The 21294-nt window shown below is 46.2% G+C and overlaps 2 protein-coding genes across 2 annotated transcripts in view; both read right to left on the reverse strand.

Annotated features, from left to right (window-relative positions):
• The window catches only part of S100A3 (S100 calcium binding protein A3), a 14683-nt gene extending 14416 nt beyond the window's left edge, over positions 1-267 (reverse strand). Inside the window, 1 exon segment of the mRNA XM_082612444.1 lies at positions 244-267. The gene's annotated coding sequence lies outside the window, so the exon portion shown is untranslated.
• LOC309799386 (protein S100-A4-like) overlaps positions 1-384 on the reverse strand; it is a gene marked incomplete at its 5' end in the record, with an annotated part of 16150 nt that extends 15766 nt beyond the window's left edge. Inside the window, 2 exon segments of the mRNA XM_082612443.1 lie at positions 244-363; positions 367-384. Of these exon segments, the coding sequence (XP_082468569.1) occupies positions 244-363; positions 367-384 (138 nt within the window).
• Positions 385-21294: the final 20910 nt, after the last annotated feature.

Consider the following 21294-nt stretch of genomic DNA (forward strand, 5'->3'; position numbering starts at 1 on the left):
TTCCCCTCTCTGGGCTCTGACAGCACACATTCTCTGGAAAGCTGCGGGGAAGAGCCAGCAATAGAGCACTCACTCACGCATTCACACGCAGGCCTCCCTCTCACTCCAGTGAGGCCATGGAGGGCTCAATCCCACCCTGGTGTCTGCGTCAGCAGGCATCCTCAAGGAAGGGAGAAGAGATTCAGCCTGTGCCCCTGCACGCACACACCAGGACCCTCCCCATCCCAGGCGGGCCCCACTCACCCCCACAAAACTGGGCAGCTCCGTGTGCAGAAGTTTCTTCATCTCCCCCTTACTCAGTTTGAACTTGTCACCCTCTTGGCCAGAGTACTTGTGGAAGGTGGTGACCATCACAGCCAGCGCCTACTCCAGAGGACTGGACATCTTAGATCTGGGGCTTCAGGGCTGGCAAGTAATGGAGACGCCTCAGCCCAGCCTGCAGGACCCACTGCTGCCCCAAACTGCCTCTCCAAGCCCCTCTCTGAATGGGCAAGCAGGGCTGCATCTCCCGCTCGGCCTATGGCTCCCTGGGCAGGGGCCATACCTCCACCTCACACTGAGGGCAGATGCTAGACCTTCCTCTGTATTTGAAAGGGCCTCATGTCTCTTCCCATCACACTTGGGGCCCACCCCTGAGTGCAGGGCTCCCCTCTTTGAGCATCTGTGGAAAGGAAATGACAGGGTAGCCAGAGTCCCATTTGGGATCCTCTCTGTGCAGCTCCTTCCACAGGCCAGTGGGCTCCGTGCCAGCGCTGCGGAGACAGGCATTTCCATGGGCTAGTCAGTGGGGCTCGCTGGGCTCTGGCAGTGGCCATGGCTACGGCCCAGGAGTACGAGGTTCCCCGAGGAGTCAATTCCTTCCTCTGCCAGAGGGTGTCGCTCTCCCGTCTAACTGGAAGCTCCCCTGGGTGGGCTTATATCCTCCCTCAGACTAGGGGCTCTCACCAGGTAGGGAATGTGTGTCCCCTCATACTGGAGGCCCCTGAGCAGCGGTGCTGGCTCTATGCAGACAAGGCATGGGTAGGGTGGAAGCAACCAAACACCCTCCCCACCAAGAAGCGTCCTATTGGGACTGGAATTAAAGAAATTAAAAGCCCAGCACCCTGGGATCAGGGCGGAATCTAAGACCAAGGGCAGACCTCGGAGGTCATCTTTTCCATGGCTCTGCCTCTGAGAATGGTCACACCACCCCAGGAGGGTTAAGCGGGTCCGAGGGTGAAGCCAGAGGAGCTGGCACCAGAAGCGAGAAGAGCCCCGGGCCCATCCTGCCAGCCCTGCCTTCGGGAGGTAGGAGAAGACAGGAAGAAGCAGTGGGCAGGAACCCTGGCGGGCCCACGTGCTCGAGATCCCTGGCTCTTGTTCCTCAGTCCTGCTGGAATCCAGGACTTTGCAAAACAACAAAAACAAAACCCAAACAAACTCAGGATCCTCCTTAAAGCACCCATCCCACCCTCACCCGCCCCACGCACGCTTCATACTCCTGGGCCTAAAGCCCCAAGAAGTGCCTCTAGACTGAGAGCCAGACTGTGAGACCCAAGAGGGAGCCTCAGAGTAGCCCCTAAACACCACAGAGGAACCTGGAAAAGGCCTCAGTCTGACACTTCACAGGAGGCCCCCCCAGATGCAGAGACCCACAGAGGCCCCAGGCCTCTTCCACCAAGGGAGCCAGAAGGAGACAGAGATCAAGACAAAGGGACAGATGGCACAAAGTAGCACAACACTGTAAATCAACTATGCTCCAATAAAAATTAATTTAAAAAAAAAACAAAGGGACAAAGGTAGAGACCCATGGGGGTCGGCCACACCCAGCCCTCAGCCGGACAGAGGTACTCACCAGACATGATAGCAGAGAGACAAGCCAGAAGGAAAGCAAAGGGCCAGGTGCCCAGGGTGGGGATTTATATGCCAGCCCCACTGGCCCCCAACATTGTATTTTAAGGAAAACAAACCTGCCCTAACCTGATCCTGCCAAAGCCTGGTCTCCTGCCACTCCCAGCCCCGTCCGTCCCAGAGACTGCCAGGGGCACCGCCAGCTGGCCAGCTCAGCTCAGGGAGGGCTCTAGGCCGGCCAAGGACAGCCCCTCTCCCAGCCCCACCCAGGCCACAGAGGGGAGTGGGAGATGTCATGGGGTAGGGGTAGCCTGGGCCCAGGGCAGGGGAGACAGCCGCTGTTTGCAGGGCCTGGTGACTCAGGCCAGGCTTTGTTCTCATGACCCACGCCTGTGAGTCACAGCTCACTGGTATGTCAGTGGCTGCAGGTGACCGCTGGGACTGCACAGGCCTATGTATGTGTGCTGGAGAAGCCAGAAGGCAGCTGGCGGTGGGGGGGGTGGGGGCGGGCATCAGGAAGAAGAGGGCAGGGGTCACCTCAGGGAATGAGGGAGACAAAGTCACTGTTTTGATTTAATATTTATTTATTTATTTGGCTGCACTGGGTCTTAGTTGCGGCATGTGGGATCTAGTTCCCTGACCAGGGATCGAACGTGGGCCCCCTGCATTAGGAGCGTGGAGTCTTAGCCACTGGACCGCCAGGGAAGTCCCCAAAGTTACTTTTAATAGCCGGCACCAGAATACCTTTCAACGATGTAACAAGGAAAGTGGGTGTGCTTAAACATACCTGGAAAGGGCCCCTTTGGGTAGGAGGGGGTCTGGCAGGAGGCGGGAAGGCAGTGAGAGGTGGAGACGGCTCTGTTATAGTCAGCTGGGGTGAGCAGCGGTCTGTGGTGTGTAAGGACGCCCCGGGAGGGCTGAAGGGAGAGGAGAAAACTCGGGCCTCCTGCAGGTTGGGAGGTGGGCAGGTGACGAGGGGTCAGACAGCTCCCCAAGCCCGGTGGCCAGGCCTGGGTGAGGCCACAGCCTCCCTCACCCCACTCCTCCAGGCCCCTCCCCAGAGAAAGGCAAACACTGAGGCCTTTCAGGACCCAGCCCAGGGAAGGGCCTTTCAGAGAAGAGCGGGCTTCACGCTGCCCCTTCCCAGGCCCCCGTCGCCTACTGCCCCAATCCAGTCCCGGCACCGCACTTCCTGTGGGCCCAGCTCCCCGCCCCCCTCCAGATGTCCACCAGCTTCTTTCCCCTCCCCCAGCACCCCTAGTCCTAGTTGACTCACCCGTGGTTCCAGGCCCAGATGCCCAGGCAATGACTCAGCGGCACCGCCCTCCTCTCCCAGGGCCAGGGCAGCCGCAGTCCCAGGGCAGTAGGCTGAAATCCCAACCCAGCTTGGGAGGAGAGAGCACTGGCACAGACACCCCGCATCAGGCCCACCCGGGGAGTTTTGGATCATGATACCACAGAGAAGCTCAGACTGAGCACCCACAGAGGATCAGACATCAAGCCAGGCTGCTGTCTTCCTGCAGGCCACCGTGGGACTTGGAGGCAACCTGAGCGGCGCAGATGAAGTCAATCCTTGGGGTCCCCAGCATCCTCTCCTACACCTTTGCAAACCACCCAGTGTCCCTCCTCCCCAAGGCACTTGGACCCCTCATACTACTGCTCTTCCCCATCAAAACCTACTTCAGGGCTTCCCTGGTGGCGCAGTGGTTGAGAGTCCGCCTGCCGATGCTGGGGACACAGGTTCGTGCCCCGGTCTGGGAAGATCCAACATGCTGCGGAGCGGCTGGGCCTGTGAGCCATGGCCGCTGAGCCTGCGCATCCGGAGCCTGCGCATCTGGAGCCTGTGCTCCGCAACAGGAGAGGCCGCAACAGTGAGAGGCCCACGTACCACACACAAAAAAAAAACCTACTTCAGGCCGAGCCTGGAATAAAAGTTGTTCACCCTGAGGTTAAAGACCACTGGGGTGCAATGCATTGCTTTTTACAGCACTTTTTCCATTTTAACTGAGGACTTCAGCAGATGCCACTTCTGCTCAGAAACTGCAGTGGTGTCCCCATGGCTCTTGCTGGCAGTGAAGTGCTTCAGGCTTTGACCCCCACCTGCATTCCTACCTCCCCTGCCTATCCCCTAACTGCCTGCTCACTGTACCTGAGCACATGGGGGTACGTGCACCTGGGGTGGCCAAGACTCTGTTCATGTTCATCCTTCTGCTCAGAAAGTACCCACGCACCACACCCCTTCCGGCTGAAATCCCACCTATCTTTCAAAGGCCGGTTTAATGCCCCTGACCTCACAGAGCCTGCCCCCGATTCTGACTCTACCTGCTCTGTCCCACACCAAGCACTCCTTTTGTCCTGTGTGCTCAGAGCATTCTGCTCTCCATTGAATCACTCGTGTGCTTGTCTGCTCTCGCCCTCACTCCCAAATGATGAGCTCACAGGGCAGGGACTGCATGAGCAAAGGGTCTTGCCCACACCAGGTGCTAAATGGGACTTTATGGGGGGTGGAGTGCTGGGGGCAGTATTTAGGAGCCAGGGGGCCTTCCCACCTCCCCAGATCACATCACTGATTATGCTACCCAATCATAACTTCTCCTCTGGATCCCAGGAGTGGAACTGAGACACTGGGTTGGAAAACGGAGCTTCAGAGAGCTCTGAACCCCTGAGAAGTGACTGCAGGAAAGATCACGCTCGGGGACCCAGTGAGGGAAGGCGCAGAGCAAACTCCCCAGCGGGCAGGGATGGAGACGGGAGGCAGTCAGACCGGAAACTGGGGGAAAAGGTCTGAGAAAAATAGAGTCACAGAAACAAAGGGACCGTGAGGGAAAAGAGAAGAAGACCAGAACCATGAGAGAGAGAGAGGGCAAGAGTGCCACTGATTGCTGGGGCACTACCTGGACACCTGTCCTTAAATAGGAACTGAGGCCAGGACAGTGCCCATCAAGGGGCCATATTCCTGAGACTGATGAAAATCACGTAATTTGCCACTAACTTGCTGTGTGATCTAGAGCAATTCTCTCCCCCTCCTGGCAGAACAGGAGGGTTGGATAGACCGACCGCTAGATTCCAGTCCCGCTCTACATTCTCCACTTCTCCATGAAGGCAGAGAAACCGGGACACAGGCAGGCAGTGGGCACATCCTGGCAGTGACTGTGCCCATGCCCAGACTGGGAAGCTGGGTGTCTGCTTTCCGTCCATTCCCTCGCCCCAGCTCCAGGTGCCAGAGGTTTCCCACCAGCGGCTCCTGGGCTTTGCCTGTCTTGTTTATGCCTCCTGGTGGTTGCGACATGGCATTGCAGGCTGGTCTCTGGGCTCTCCTTTCCCTCCCTCCTGTCGGGGTCTGCCAGTTCTTGCCCTGCCCTGGTCCTGACTCACGCAGGAGTAGGCAGTGCTGATTCATCTCCAGTGAGCCTTCCCACACCCACACCTCTCATACCTGCCTGATGTATGAAGTTTTTCCAGCCCAGGTGGACTTCTAAGATGGAAACTGTACACCTGTAAACTGTTTAAAAGCCACAGGGAGGGGTCAGGAGGGAACTAGGTGGCAGAAGTGAGGGGCTGAACACTGCCAAGCTCTGCCAACCCGCCCACTGTCCCGGGGGCAGCTTGGCAGGAAGAGAAATGGTCTTGCTATTGGGGCCCCAGGTTTAAGCCCTGGCTTTCTCCTGACTTACCGTGCGACTTTGGGAGAGTTGCACCAACCTCTGAGCTTACACTTTTTCACTACAAGGATCACTTTTATTCTTCTTCCCCACCCCCCAGCCCCCCGCAAATATGCTTTGAGATATTTTCTCTTAACAAACTGCATGAAATAATTATCTACTATTCCCTGACAACTGCTCAGCATGAGAGAACCTGCATTATCACACTGGGTGTGGGTCATTCTGGATCTGCGGTGTGTAATGCATTTGTCATTCCCTTTGCTGGAGCGGTGCAGACTGACATTATGGGGCACCTGCTCTGTGCTGGGTAACTGTCCGTATATCATCCCATTTAATTTACACAACAATCCCAGGAAATTGGTACAGTCTTACCCCACATTACAAAGGAGAAAACTGAGGTTCAGGGAAGTTTCCCCAAGCTCACACAGTGAATGAGGCATGACTTAAACACACGTGATCACAATGGTAAACCTCCCCTATAACATCCAATCATCAAGAATCCCCAAGAGGGGCTTCCCTGGTGGCGCAGTGGTTAAGAATCCGCCTGTCAATGCAGGGAACACTGGTTCGAGCCCTGGTCCTGGAGGATCCAACATGCTGCGGAGCGGCTAGGCCCGTGAGCCACAACTACCGAGCCTGCACTCTAGAGCTGGCGAGCCACAACTGAGCCGGCGAGCCACAACTACTGAGCCTGTGCGCCTAGAGCCCATGCTCTGCAACAAGAGAAGCCACCACAATGAGAAGCCCACGCAGCAACGAAGACCAATACAGCTAATCAATCAATTAATCTTAAAAAAAAAAACTGAGAGTGAAATTTGAAAAAGTACATAAAATAGGCAGCTTTGCAGGGGGAAAAAATATTTTTTAATATATATATATATATATAATTCACCAAAATTGACTAAGAGAGAGGAAATCTGAAGACCTATAACTATTAAAGAAATTGATCCATAGTATATAAATCCACACAATAATGATAAAAAATAAAACAGATCCGGGCTTCCCTGGTGGCGCAGTGGTTGAGAGTCCACCTGCCGATGCAGGGGACGCGGGTTCGTGCCCCGGTCTGGGAAGATCCCACATGCCGCAGAGCAGCTGAGCCCGTGAGCTATGGCCGCTGAGCCTGCGCGTCCGGAGCCTGTGCTCTGCAACGGGAGAGGCCACAACAGAGAGAGGCCCGCATACCACAAATAAATACATGCATACATACATACATACATACATACATACATAAAACAGATCCAAATGATTTTTGCAGGCAAGTTTATCAAATAGCCAAGAAAAAAACTCTTATACAAACTTATATTTCTAGAAAACAGAAAAAAAGGAAAGAGTGCCCAGCTTATTTTATGTGGCAGATACGAAATAAGCTTTGCGGTAAAGACTGCTGGTTGCCCCATTACCTATTCTCTTGTCTCTCAGAGCAAAAGAACCTGTACTTTTAAGTGCAAATAAAGGCTACACTCCCCAGCCTTCCTTGCATCTAGGAGTAGCCACATGACTAAGCTCTGGCCTAGAGAAGTAAACAGAAGTGATGTTACTGAGCAGGACATTATGGAGCCTTCCCCGGACAGACCCCCACCCCGATCCCCCACCCATGTCCTTCTCCTGCCTCTTATTTGTAGAAAAGCTTTGGTCTCAAAGGCCTCCCCTGAGTCACAAAAAGCCGGCTCAAGAGTCAAGGATTGAAAGAATGGGGACTTATAGTAACAAAAGATAGCAGTTTGGCCAGGAGAACTGGTAACAATTTAAACAGGTAGTCCATATGGCAGTCACAGAATCGCTCACTCCTCCCTGAAGGACATAGAGAACAGAATCTGATGCACATTTCTGAGTTGTTTTGCAGATACTAAAACCACCACCAGAGGGAAAAAGCTAACTAGATGGTAACCAGACTATAGCCATGATATAAGCTGCTCCATCTTGAGCAGTACTAAATCTATGGCTTGCCTAATTCCAGAAACTGGCCTCAAGGAAATGGGAACAAATCAACCCTGGAGTTGTAGATTGACTGCTCTTAAAACAATCAAGATGATGCTGACCAGATCACTGCATGACCAGTTTTGAGATGATTGTCAGAGTTGACTGTTACTGTTCGGCACATAGCCCCTGCCTGCACACCCCTGAAACTTCCCAGTTTTTTCCTATAAAATCCTTTTCCCTCTAACTGGCAACTTGGAGATGGTTTGGGGGACACTAGTCCACCATCTTCCCATGTTGCCAGCTTCTTGTATAAAGCATCTTTCTCCACCAACCCTTGTCTCTCGAACATTGACCTCTGAGCCAAATCTGAGTTTGCTTCCAACTCTGGCCAGTAACAGCAAAAGATGCAACTTCTGATTCATGACCTTAATGGCAGAGAACATGCCATTCTTTCACTGCTGTTTAGAATGCAGATGAGCCATTTGGACCATACAAACCAGGGATAGCTGAGCAGAACCACCAAACTAACCCTAGACCACAAACCTCCAGATAGTACGTGACAAAGCAGTCAACTTCTTCCTCCTTGCCTCTGCTATTTTTGGTATTTGTTACACACAGCCAAATCTGTGTACTAAGTAAATCACCCTACATGTTAACACCAGAAATGTACCATATGAAAAAGGAAAATTAGAAACCAACCTCAATTATGCTTACAGATACAAAATCCTCAGTAAACTATAAGCAAATGGAATCCATCATTATACTTAAGAAAAATGCATCATGACTAAGTTGGGTCAACATCATGAATGCAGAGATGGTTTTAACATTAGAAAAAGTATTAATGTAAGTCACCCCATTAACAGATTAAAAATTAAAATTATATGATTATCTCAATAGATGCCAGAATAAATTCAATACCCATTCATAATGAAACTCTTAGTAATCTAGGAATGGAAAGAAATATCTTGACCAACAAAGGGCATCTATCAAAAACCTAGTTCAACTTCATTCTCAATGGTAAATGATTTAAATTATTCTTTTTTTAATATAAATTTATTTATTTATCTATTTTTGGCTGCATTGGGTCTTCGTTGCTGCACGCAGGCTTTCTCTGGTCGCGGCGAGCAAGGGCTACTCTTCGTTGTGGTGCGCAGGCTTCTCACTGTTGTGGCTCCTCTTTTTGCAGAGCATGGGATCTAGGTGTGCAGGCTTCAGTAGTTGTGGCACGTGGGCTCAGTCGTTGTGGCACACGGGCTCTAGAGAGCAGGCTTAGTAGTTGTGGTGCACGGGCTTAGTTGCTCTGTGGCATGTGGGATCTTCCCAGACCAGGGCTTGAACCCATGTCCCCTACATTAGCAGGCAGATTCTTAACCACTGCGCCACCAGGGAAGTCCCTAAATCATTCTTATTAAAGTCAAGAACAAGGAAAGGATTCCCACTATTATCACTTCACTCAACGTTAAACTGAAGAGTATGGCCATTTTTCTTAAGGTCTAAGGATTAGGAAAAAATAACAAGATGATATGATTGTCTCCATGGAAAGACAAGAACTCTGACAGCTGACTACAAACAGTGCAGCATAAAAGCCCTGTTGGGATAAGAAGTGGATGAACATAGGTGTGGGCTGACCTGGGGCAGCAAAGCCCCCTCCTGCAAATCCCCAGAGCTGGAGGATTATGACCTAAAGAGACTGCCTCTTCCCAGAGCTGTGTTTTAAATTAAAGTTTGAAGGCATAGCCCTTCCCAGAATGTTGCCTAGTAGAGTGACAGCAAAGAGAATAGTGACACTAGTTCTCTGGTGTCTTTGGCTGTCCACACTGAGGGCCCCAATACCCATCACCAGATACAATAACTGAGAACAAACCCCACCCCAGCCCAGGAAACATGTACTTACAAGCCAAAATAATCAGAACCTGAGGTGTATAGCTATTATAATGACATACAAAAAAAGAGCAAGCTAAACCATTTGAAGTAGAATTGTTGAAACTGATGAACCAAGAAATTAAAATAAGATAATAAACATCCTCAAAAAGATAAAGAACAACTGATAGAAATAAGAACAAGAGGTCATAAAAAAAGAACCGAGTAGACATATCGAATATAAAAAATATATTTGTTGACATTAAGAACACAACAAGTGGAAAAAATAAAGGATGGATACAGCTAGAGAACAAATGAGTGAACTGGGAGATCAGACTGAGAAAATCTCCCAGAGGGCAGAAGAAAAGATTAAAGAGAGAATATTTCAAAAGGAGCTAAATGACATAGAGAATAAAAGTGTGAGATCAGGACAATAGGATTCTCCAAAGGAGGAAGAAAAAAAGGTGGGGGAGAATAGCTGAAGAAGTATGGTAATACATTTCTGAGAGTTAGAGAAAAGTGAAAGTTCTCAGCTTGAAACGGCTCACAGAGTGCTACCTGGGGTAACTAGGAGGGGAAAAAACACATTTAGACTCATACTGAAATTTAAGTATATCAAATCAGATAAAATTCTAAACATCTCCAAAAGAAATACAAAGGAACAAAGTCAAACTGCATCAGACTTCTCAACAGAAACACTAGATGCAAGAGGACAAAGTAGCAGTGTTTTTAAACGTTGAAAGAAATCTTACATATAGCCAAATAGTCACTCAAATGTGAGGGTATTAAACCCTGGTGGTCCAGGAGTTGGGACTGCTCTTCCACTGCCTGGGGCCAGGTTCAATCCCTGGTGGGGGAAATAGGATCCCACAAGCAGCCTGGCACAGCCAAAAAAAAAAAAAAAAAAAAATCCTCAGGCATAGTAGGCCTCAGGAAAAAGACCAACATTAAAAACACTCTTCCGGGGCTTCCCTGGTGGCACAGTGGTTGAGAGTCCGCCTGTCGATGCAGGGGACCTGGGTTTGTGCCCCGGTCCGGGAAGATCCCACATGCCACGGAGCGGCTAGACCCATGAGCCATGGCCGCTGAGCCTGCGCGTCGGGAGCCTGTGCTCTGCAACGGGAGAGGCCACTACGGTGAGAGGCCCACATACCGCAAAAAAATAAATAAATAAAATAAACCACTCTTTGGGACATCCCTGGTGGCACAGTGGTTAAGAATCTGCCTGCCAATGCAGGGGACATGGGTTCAAGCCCTGGTCTGGGAAGATCCCACATGCCATGGAGCAATTAAGCCCGTGCACCACAACTACTGAGCCTGTGCTCTAGAGCCTGCGAGCTACAACTACTGAGCCCTCGTGCCACAACTACTGAAGCCTGCATGCCTAGAGCCCATGCTCTGCAACAAGAGAAGCCACCGCAATGAGAAGCCCACACACTGCAACAAAGAGTAGCTCCTGCTCACCACAACTAGAGAAAGCCCACGTGCAGCAACAAAGAACCAACACAGCCAAAAATAATAAATAAATTTATTAAAAAAAAAAAAAAACGGGCTTCCCTGGTGGCACAGTGGTTGAGAGTCCGCCTGCCGATGCAGGGGACGTGGGTTCGTGCCCTGGTCCAGGAAGATCCCACATGCTGCTGAGCGGCTGGGCCCTTGAGCCATGGCCGCTGAGCCTGTGTGTCCAGAGCCTGTGCTCTGCAACGGGAGAAGCCACGACAGTGAGAGGCCCATGTACCGCAAAAAAAAACAAAAACAAAAAACAAACAAACAAACAAAAAACACTCTTAGAGAAAGTACTCAAATAAGAAGAGAGATAAATGAGGATGATGCTTGAGATATGGGGAGTAAAATTGGTTAAATAATATAATAAAACTGATTATTTTAAAAAGCCAAAGGGCAAGGGAGAGAGAGAGAGAATGAAATGGTTGGTTGGAGATCAGAGTCTCCAGTTGCTGCAGGTTTTATTTGCAAAAAAAGGACTTGGCAGAAAATTTTATTATCGGCTGGAGGAAAGGTACTTGAGGGGCAAGACAGCTAGCCTTTGGTTGTGGAATTACACAAAAGAAGAATCAACCTGAATTTTAAGAACTGTCAAGATGATGAGAGGAGAGAGAGGAAAGGGCAAGACTAAAAGGATATGAGGGTGTGAAAAAGTACTTTTGCTATTAAGGGAAATATAAAATGAATGATACATTTAGAAATTATTCTAAGGAGGAACATGGAGTTAAATTAAAGCAATCACAACTTTGTAAAAATATAGAATGTATAACTTTTAAAATATAAGAAGAAAGTTGGCTCCATCCATTGGAAAGCAAGAAAGAAAAAAACAACAAAAACACACAGTATACGGAAAATTAAAATGTCAGAATAAGTCCTAATACTATAAAGGAATCTGTAATAAAGGTGAACAAAATAAACATACTTGTTAAAAGACAAAGATTCCCAAGTTGGGTTTAAAATTTTTTTCAGCAATATGTTGCATACAAGAGAAACATTTAAAAGAAAAATGTATTAAATGTTTAAATTTTAAATATTTTAAATAAAAGAACGGGAGAAAATACACCAGGGAAATATAAAGCATAAGGAATATCAGGGAATTAATTTTGATATTTGATAAAAGAGAATTCAAGATGAAAAAATATGAGACAAGAGGAACATAATGACACAGTAATGTAAATGAATGAACTTCATCAATATGGATAAAACAAGAGAGGAAGTTGCAGAAGAATCCATGCGTTATGGTACTATTTATGTAAAGTGCAAAAACATGCAATACTAAATAACATATTGCTTAAGAATATGTACACATGTGATCAAAATTATTTTTTTTAATCAAGGGAATCATAAACGCATAATTCAGGATGGTGGTAAAAAACTATAAACTCATAATTCAGGAGCAAAATTTGCCACCCCAAAATGTGTCTCTTTGGCTTGAAGATTAATTTAATTTTAAGAAACATAAGACTCAGGAAGTCTTTCTTTTAACGTCCCCTTTGCTGCCTAAAGAATTTGGATAAAAGCCAGAATAAAGCTATCACCAGAGCTATCTGCAAAGAATATAGGCTAGGTGTGGTAGGGAAAGATCAGAGTCCACTAGTGTCCGATTGTCTCTGCATGGCCCAGCAAATATTTATTTACAAAATATTTGCTTCTCTATCTCCAACTGAACTGTCTTCCTCTCCTTTGAAGTTCCAAACAACTACCCCCAAATTCCTCTTTTGTCTTTAGCTGAAGATGATATTTAAGGTGAGGGTTTTGACCATTTTGGTGAGTTACTTAGTTTTCCTAGGTCTCGCCCATGTATACATCTTACTAACCTTTTGTTTGATTTTCTCCTGTTAATCTGTCTCATGTCAATTTAATTATTAGACCAGCCAGAAGAACCTAGAAGGGCAGAGGAAAATTTCCTCCTCCCAACAGTGGCTACAGCTGTGGAGAGGGCCAGTGCAATATAGGATTGCACGTGGAGACCTTCACCTAGATCTGTAAATTTTGTTTGTTTTAAGGGATCTAAAGCAAATTTTTTTTGTGTGTGTGGTACGCAGGCCTCTCACTGTTGTGGCCTCTCCCGTTGCGGAGCACAGGCTCCGGACGCCCAGGCTCAGCAGCCATGGCTCATGGGCCCAGCCGCTCCGCGGCATGTGGGATCCTCCCGGACCAGGGCACGAACCCGTGTCCCCTGAATCAGCAGGCGGACTCTTAACCACTGTGCCACCAAGGAAGCCCTAAAGCAAATATTTTTTAAATGTTCAAATTCAACAAAGCTTATGACTGGATAATGTGCTATTTTCTATACTCTTCTGTATGCCTGAAATATTTCAACATTAAAATAGTAGGAAAAGAAAAAGAAAGAAAAGAAGAGAGAGCATCCATGGAAGAAAAGCCAGCCACAGACAAGGTAGGAAAATCCAGTTAGCCTGAGATTTTCCCATGGAACTCACAATGGCAGCAAACAGAGGAGCCATGTCTACAGGGCACAGAGAGAAAGAATGTATGACCTGAGAATTTTATGCCCTGCCAAGCAGCAACAGTCTCAAGCTGAAAGAACTCAGGGAATACAGAAGCCAAGAGCCCTTTGAAATCCAACCAACCAAATAATGACTCAAATAAAGGATGCCGGAATGGAGAAGCCAGGCTAAAAGGTCTGTTTGTGAGAGCTGAATTCATAGAACTAAGACTAAACTTGCATTGGAAATCGTGGTTACAAAACAGAATGTGAATACTGTATATGTCGACATTTTTAAATGAACTAATATAACTATCAGAAATTGGTAGATTGGGGCAGGGGAAATGAGAATAAGTGTAAATATACTGTTTTTCTCATCCTTCTGGTAGGTGGTGAGGAGTTGTTTTTTATCTCTGACTCTTTTACAAGCTAATATTTCTCATGATGAAAAATGATTTTTCACCACGAGATTTATTTTATTTCATAAAATTTAGTAATTTGTTCATTTTCCATTTGCCATTTTTCCCTTTTGTTATCTACAAGTAAAACTTAAATAGTACTTTTTATTATAAATAACATGTATTGTGATCCCATTTTTGTAACTTTTTTTTCTGTAAGTCTATCAGTCTCTCTAGCTGTCTATACTGATAGAGAGCCAAATGGTATTCAACAGATGTTAATGCTTATTTCTGGGTGGTGGGATAGTGATTAATTTTTTTCTTTCTTCTCTGTATTTTGCTGCTTAATTTGTTGCTGTTGTTGCTGCTGCTAATGGATATGGGTCATGGGCATTCTTTTAGAAGAAACAGAAAAGATGACCTTGGCAGTAATTTCAGGAATGGATCGAGGCAGGATTTGTGGGAAGCAGAGAAGATTGGCCCTTGCAGTGAGGGGAGATGGTGATGGTTTTGAAATGATGGGAAGGGCATTAGAGAGGGAAAGAAGTGAACAGATTTGAGATTTATTTTTGAGGTAGAACCAATAGAACTTGCTGATCAATTAGGTATGGGGAGTGAGAGGTAAGGAAGACCCCAAGAAAACTTCTAGATTTGACTTGTACGGCTGAGCAGATTGTAGCGCCGTTAATATGGGAAGGTGGGGTTGAGGATGTGGATTTAGAGGGAAAACCAGGAGTTTGTTTTTGGACCTGGTCAGTTTCATATACTGTGAAACATCCATGTGGAAGTTCATTTATTCAACAAATATTGAGTACTTGTTGGTGAGCCAACACGGGTTGTGAAAGAATTCACAGAAGTATTAACAAGGGGAAAAAAAGAAAGTTATTCACTTTCTGAGGGAGGAAAGAGGCCAGATGCATAGAGTGACATTAGCCCCAAAGGCTGGGGGTTTGAGCCTTTCACAGGGCTTCAAAGGGCAAGGTGCAAGAAAGAGGAGGTGGGTTCATACCTATTTTGGTACAGAGTTGTATCAAAGCTGGATGTGCTTCTACAGGATGTGTTTTTTCTGAGAATTTGTAACTTTTTGTCTTCATAAATTTTCCAGCCCTTGGGTGTCTGAAAGAGACTTGATAGTGGCCCTTGACAGGCGTTACTCTATTTTGAACAATGTTAGATGTGCTTACTTACTTACTTACTATGTGCTAGGCACTGTGGGATGCTACAGTGAACAAGAGAGACAATGAAATCTTCCCTCGTGTTGCTTGCAATAAACAATAAGTAGGGACTTACCTGGTGGCGCAGTGGTTAAGAATCCACCTGCCAATGCAGGGGACACGGGTTCGAGCCCTGGTCTGGGAAGATCCCACCTGCCGCAGAGTGACTAAGCCTGTGTGCCACAACTACTGAGCCTGCGCTCTAGAGCCCACGAGCCACAACTACTGAGCCTGCATGCCACAACTACTGAAGCCCACACGCCTAGAGCCCATGCTCCGCAGCAAAAGAAGCCACCACAGTGAGAAGCCCACGCAACGTAACAAAGAGTAGCCCCCAGTCGCCGCAACTAAAGAAAGCCCATGCACAGCAACGAAGACCAAGCGCAACCAAAAATAAATAAAATAAAATAAAATAAATTGTTTTAAATAATAAACATTTTCTAAAAATAAAAATTAAAAAAAAATAAACAATAAGTAAAAATAAAAATTAAAAAAATAAACAATAAGTAAAACAATAAGTAAAATAGTATTCTAGAGGTCACAAGTGCCATGAGGAAAAATAAAGCAGGAAGTAGGAATAGGGTATACCAGCCTGTGGAGAGGTTCAATTTTTTTTTTATATTAATTTTTTAAATTTATTTATTTGGCTGCGCCAGGTCTTAGCTGCGGCATGCGGGATCTTTGTTGTGGCACGCAGGCTCTTAGTTGCGGCATGCGGCATCTAGTTCCCTGACCAGGGATCGAACCCAGGTCCCCTGCATAGGGAGCGTGTGGTCTTAACTACTGGACCACCAGGGAAGTCTCAATAGGTTCAATTTTATTTATTTTTTTACAACTTTATTGGAGTATAATTGCTTCACAATGGTGTGTTAGTTTCTGCTTTATAACAAAGTGAATCAGTTATACATATACATCTGTTCCCATATCTCTTCCCTCTTGTGTCTCCCTCCCTCCCACCCTCCCTATCCCACCCCTCCAGGCGGTCACAAAGCACCGATCTGATCTTCCTGTGCTATGCGGCTGCTTCCCACTAGCTAGCTACATTACGTTTGGTAGTGTATATATGTCCATGCCTCTCTCTCGCTTTGTCACAGCTTACACTTCCCCCTCCCCATATCCTCAAGTCCATTCTCTAGTAGGTCTGTGTCTTTATTCCTGTTTTACCCCTAGGTTCTTCATGACATTTTTTTTTCTTAAATTCCGTATATATGTGTTAGCATACAGTATTTGTCTTTCTCTTTCTGACTTACTTCACTCTGCATGACAGACTCTAGGTCTATCCACCTCATTACAAATAGCTCAACTTCATTTCCTTTTATGGCTGAGTAATAATCCATTGTATATATGTGCCACATCTTCTTTATCCATTCATCCGATGATGGACACTTAGGTTGTTTCCATCTCCGGGCTATTGTAAATAGAGCTGCAATGAACATTTTGGTACATGACTCTTTTTGAATTATGATTTTCTCAGGGTATATGCCCAGTAATGGGATTGCTGGGTCATATGGTAGTTCTATTTGTAGTTTTTTAAGGAATCAAGAGGTTCAATTTTAAATAAAGTGGTCAAGGAAGTTTCCACTGAGAGAGAGACATTTGATCAAAGACCTGAAGTAGATGAGGGAGAGGTCATGTGACTATCTGGGGAGGAGAGTTCTTCTCTAGCACCCAAAGAGGGGATAGTGGGAACCTCTGATTTATAGGCAGAAGTTCAGTTGGTATCTGAAATGGGGGGGGCGGAATTCGGGGGGACGTTTTGTAGGACTGAGCCCTTAACCTGTAGATCTGATGCTATCTCCAGGTAGATAGTTTCAGAATTGAGCTGAATTATAAGAGACCCAGCTGGTGTCAGAGAATTGCTTGGTGGCGTGGGGAAAAATCTCACACATTGAATTGGAATTGGTGTAGAATTGCAGATGCTTTTTAGACACAACCTCTTCTCTTCTCACTCCATGCTCTATCCCTTGGCATGCTCATCTATGCCCAATGCTTAGGTTTCCATCTATGTTTCTGCCTCCCAAACCGTCAATCCAGCCCTCCTCTCTGAACTCTGGATGTGTATATCCAACTACTTTTTTGACATTACCATGTGACTATCACAAGAAGATGTCTAAAACTAAAATTGCAATATCCACACACCTACTGCCCCAAATCTGGGCCTCCTCCAGTTTTCCCTGTGGCAATAAATGGCACCACCATTTATTTGGTTTCACAAGCCAGAAATATGGGAGTCACATGCACACCTGCCTCTCCCTGATCCATCATGTCCAGCCCATCAAGACCTGACTATTTTACCCCCTAAATCTCTCACGAATGCATCCACTTCTCACATTTCCCCACCACACCACTCCCCAGAACTCACTGTTCTTCATCTCTGCTTTATTTTTCTTTACACATCATATGATTTCTTTGTTTGTTTGCTGCTCACATATCTCCACCTGACTAGACTCCAAGCTCCATAGAGATAGAATAGTGCCTGGCATGTAGTGAGCACTAAATAAGCACGTGTTGACTGGATAAATGAGCCTGCACTCTCTCCACCCGAGTTCAGGAGATAATCGTAGTTAAGAACAGCAGCTCCCAAATCAGACTGCCTGGGTTCCACCACTTGTCAGTTCTATGATCTCTGGCAAGTTATGTAACTTCTCTGTGCCTCAGTTTCCTCACCTGTAAAATGGAGATAACAAAAGTACTTACTTCATTGGGTTGTGGGGATTAGGGAGTTAATATATGTGAAATAGAACAATGCCTGGTATAGAGTAAGTACTCAGTAACAATTAGCAATTATTTGCTATTATTTGTTAAATTACCTCTTCACTGGTCTCCCTGCCCCAACTTTACCCCCTCTCTTAATCTTTTCCATATTGCAAAATGGAATTTTTTTTTTTTTTTTTTTTTTTGCGGTACGCGGGCCTCTCATTGTTGGGGCCTCTCCCGTTGCGGAGCACAGGCTCCGGACACGCAGGCTCAGCGGCCATGGCTCACGGGCCCAGCCGCTCCGCGGCATGTGGGATCTTCCCGGACCGGGGTACGAACTCGTGTCCCCTGCATCGGCAGGCGGACTCTCAACTACTGCGCCACTAGGGAAGCCCTGCAAAATGGAATTTTAAGTGAAATTTTTCAAAGTGCAAATCTGATCATGTCACACACCCAAGCGCACACAAACACACACACACTCACATTGCTGAAAAAGCCATTCAGTGGCTACCAATCCTTAACATGTCCCTCAGGGTCTTGCCCACCCCTCCAGCCTAACCGTGTATCTCTCTCCACCTTGTTCTTGGGCTTTAGCCACACTTAACTTTCCCTCGGTAACTCTTCATGCCCCCTTCCTGCCACAGAGCCTTTGCATATAATGGTCCTTCTATCTAGGTAGCACTTCCTCCCCTCAACTTCACTCTCACCTTCCCTCTTCCCTTTGCCTAGATAACTTCTGCTCATCTTTCAGATCTCAACTCAAGAGTCACTTCCATAATGACATTCCCCACTCCCAGACTAAAATTCAAGTTTCTTTGTTTAAAATTACCGTAGGGAATTCCCTGGTGGTCCAGTGGTTAGGACTCAGCACTTTCAGTGCCGTGGTCTGGGTTTAATCCGTGGTCAAGGAACTAAGAGTCCACAAGCCATGTGGTGTGGCCAAAAAGAGAAAAAATTACTGTAAATTTGATCCCTTAGCAGTTGACCTCAGTTTGTAATTATCCACTTGTTTGTGTTATCACATGGTTATTTATTGTCTTCTCTAAACTGAAAGCCCCATAAAATCAGGAAACATACTTTTCCTCCTCTTTTTATTGCAGTATCTACTGTGCCTGGCACATACAAAATACTACCTTCTGAATGAGTGCATGAATAAATGAATGAATGGGTCCTCAGCAGAAGCAACCACAACCACCATACAGGTCCCCTTCATAGTTATCGGGACCAAGACACAGACAACAGCCTCTGCCCTTTGGGCAGTTCACAGAGTTAGTAAAAGAGAGGGTCTGAGTGGCAGGTCAGCTGGTCACCAGCAGTGCGTCTTTGACTAAGTCACGTCACCTCTCTGAGCCTCCATATCTTCATCTGTAAAATGTGGATCATGATTCTTATCTCACAGGGTTAAGGAGGACCAAATGAGCCTTGGATGAGAAGGTGTTTTTTAAAACTTTGAACATTGGACAAACAGAAAGGATTGTTTTATTTTCCAAAAGGGAACTTTACTAGGAATTGAAATGGAAAGAAAAGCCAAATATACAGGAAGTACAAAAGCTGACCCAGGTGGCTTTAGTTTCCTTACCCTAATGTGGCAAGATAAGCCAGGTTCTCATCCCATAGAATGACAAGCCTGGCTACAGATGGGTTTGTGGGTGCAATTTATTGGGCACCCACAACCTCAGTCCCAATAGTTTAGACACTAGGCCAGGCCAGTGTGAGACACAAGACAGAGGGACCCTTCTCAGCTCTACTGTGGGACCCCCCACAGGAGCCTGTTCTGGCCCCCTATCCCCTGCTCTGCTCAGGCCCTGCTCGGGCCATCTGGTCCCTGGACTCCTGGGTGAGGGAGGAAGGCCCACCCTTCTCTGGCCCCAACACTCCCCAGAGAGGCCTCCAGCTGAGCTGCCTGACCTCAAATTGGCTGCTTTTGCTCCTTTGGGGCCTCTCTGGCTCCAGGCCCTGGAGCCCAATCCTTGATTGTTGTTGTTTCTCTGACCTCCACTGAAGCTCAGCATCCTCCCCAGTGCTCTAGGCTTACACTTAGACCCCTCTAGAAACAGGCCTCTAACTGGGGTCACACACCAGCTCATTTTCTGCCAGCTGCTCTTAAGTCTTTACCTGTGAAGTGTTTGTTTCCAGACACAAACCAGGGGCAGTGAAGGGAGCCCTATTCTGAGTTGCCTCCGGGATCTCTCATGCCATCCCCACACCTTAGGCTTCACATCAAGTCCTTGACAAAAGACTTGTACACTGAAAATGACAAACCATTGCTGAAAGAAATTGAAGAAGGCACAAATAGAGGGAAAGACATCTCATGTTCATGGATTGGAAGACTTAATCTCATTAAATGTCCATACTATCCAAAGTGACCTACAGATTAAATACAATCCCTATCAAAGTCCCAGTGGCATTTTTTTAGAAATAGAAAAAAAAACTATCCTAAAAGTCATATGGAATCTCAAAGGACCCCAAATAGCCAAAACAATCTTGAGAGAGAAGAGTAAAGCTGGAGGCCTCACACTTCGTGATTTCAAAACATATTATAAAGCTACAGTAATCAAAACAGTATGGAACTGGCAAAAAGACAGACAGACATACAGGGATTTCACTGGTGGTCCAGTGGGTAAGACACTGTGCTCTCAATGCAGGGGGCCCAGTTTCGATCCCTAGTCAGGGAACTAGATCCCACATGCATACCACAACTAAGAGTTCACATGCTGCAACTAAGACGCCCGCATGCCGCAACTAAAAGATCCCACATGCCACAACTAAATATCCCGCATGCCGCAATGAAAATCCTGCATGCCACAACTAAGACCCAATGCAACCAAAATTAATTAATTAATTAATTTAAAAGATAGACATATAGACCAATGGACCAGAGTGGAGAGCCCAAAAATACACCCTCACATATTTGATTGAATTATTTTCAACAAGGATATCAAGACCACACAATGGGGAAAGGATAGTCTCTTCAACAAATGGTGTTAGGAAAACTGGGTATTCATATACAAAAGAATGAATTTGGACCCTTACCTTATACAAAAATTAACTCAAAATGGAAACCTAAAAGTAAGACCTGAAACTATAAAACTCCTAGAAGAAAACATCAAGGAAAGTCCTCATGACATTGTAACAAGCAAAGATTCCTTGAATATGACACCAAAAAAAGATAACAAAAGCAAAAATAGACAAATAGGACTACATTAAACTTAAAAACTTCTGGGGAACAAAGGAAATAATCAACAAAGTAAAAAGATAACTTACAGAAGGGGGGAAAATATTTGCAAGCCATATGTCAGATAACAGATTAATTAATATCCAGGATATATAAAGAACTACAATTCAACAAAATAAAACAAAAAATAACCCACTTAAAAATGAGCAAAGGGTTTGAATAGACATTTCTCCAAAGTAGATTACACAAATGGTCAAGAAGCATATGAAAAGATGCTCAACATCACTAATTATCAGTGAAATGCAAATTAAAAAGAAAAAGACACAAGGTATCACCTCACTTTCACTAGGATGGTCACTATCAAAAAAACATAAAAACAGAAAACAAGTGTTGGTGAGAATGTGGAGAAATTGGAACCCTTGTGCACTGTTGGTGGGAATGTAAAATGGTGCATCCACTATGGAATAGTATGGAGGCTCCTCAAATTTTTTTAAATAGAACTGCCATATAACCCAGCAATCCCACTTCTGGGTATACATCAAAAATAATTGAGGGGACTTCCCTGGCTGTCCAGTGGTTAAGAGTC

Source organism: Mesoplodon mirus, assembly GCF_964341445.2.
Source record: "Mesoplodon mirus genome assembly, chromosome: 3".
Lineage (NCBI taxonomy): Eukaryota > Metazoa > Chordata > Mammalia > Artiodactyla > Ziphiidae > Mesoplodon > Mesoplodon mirus.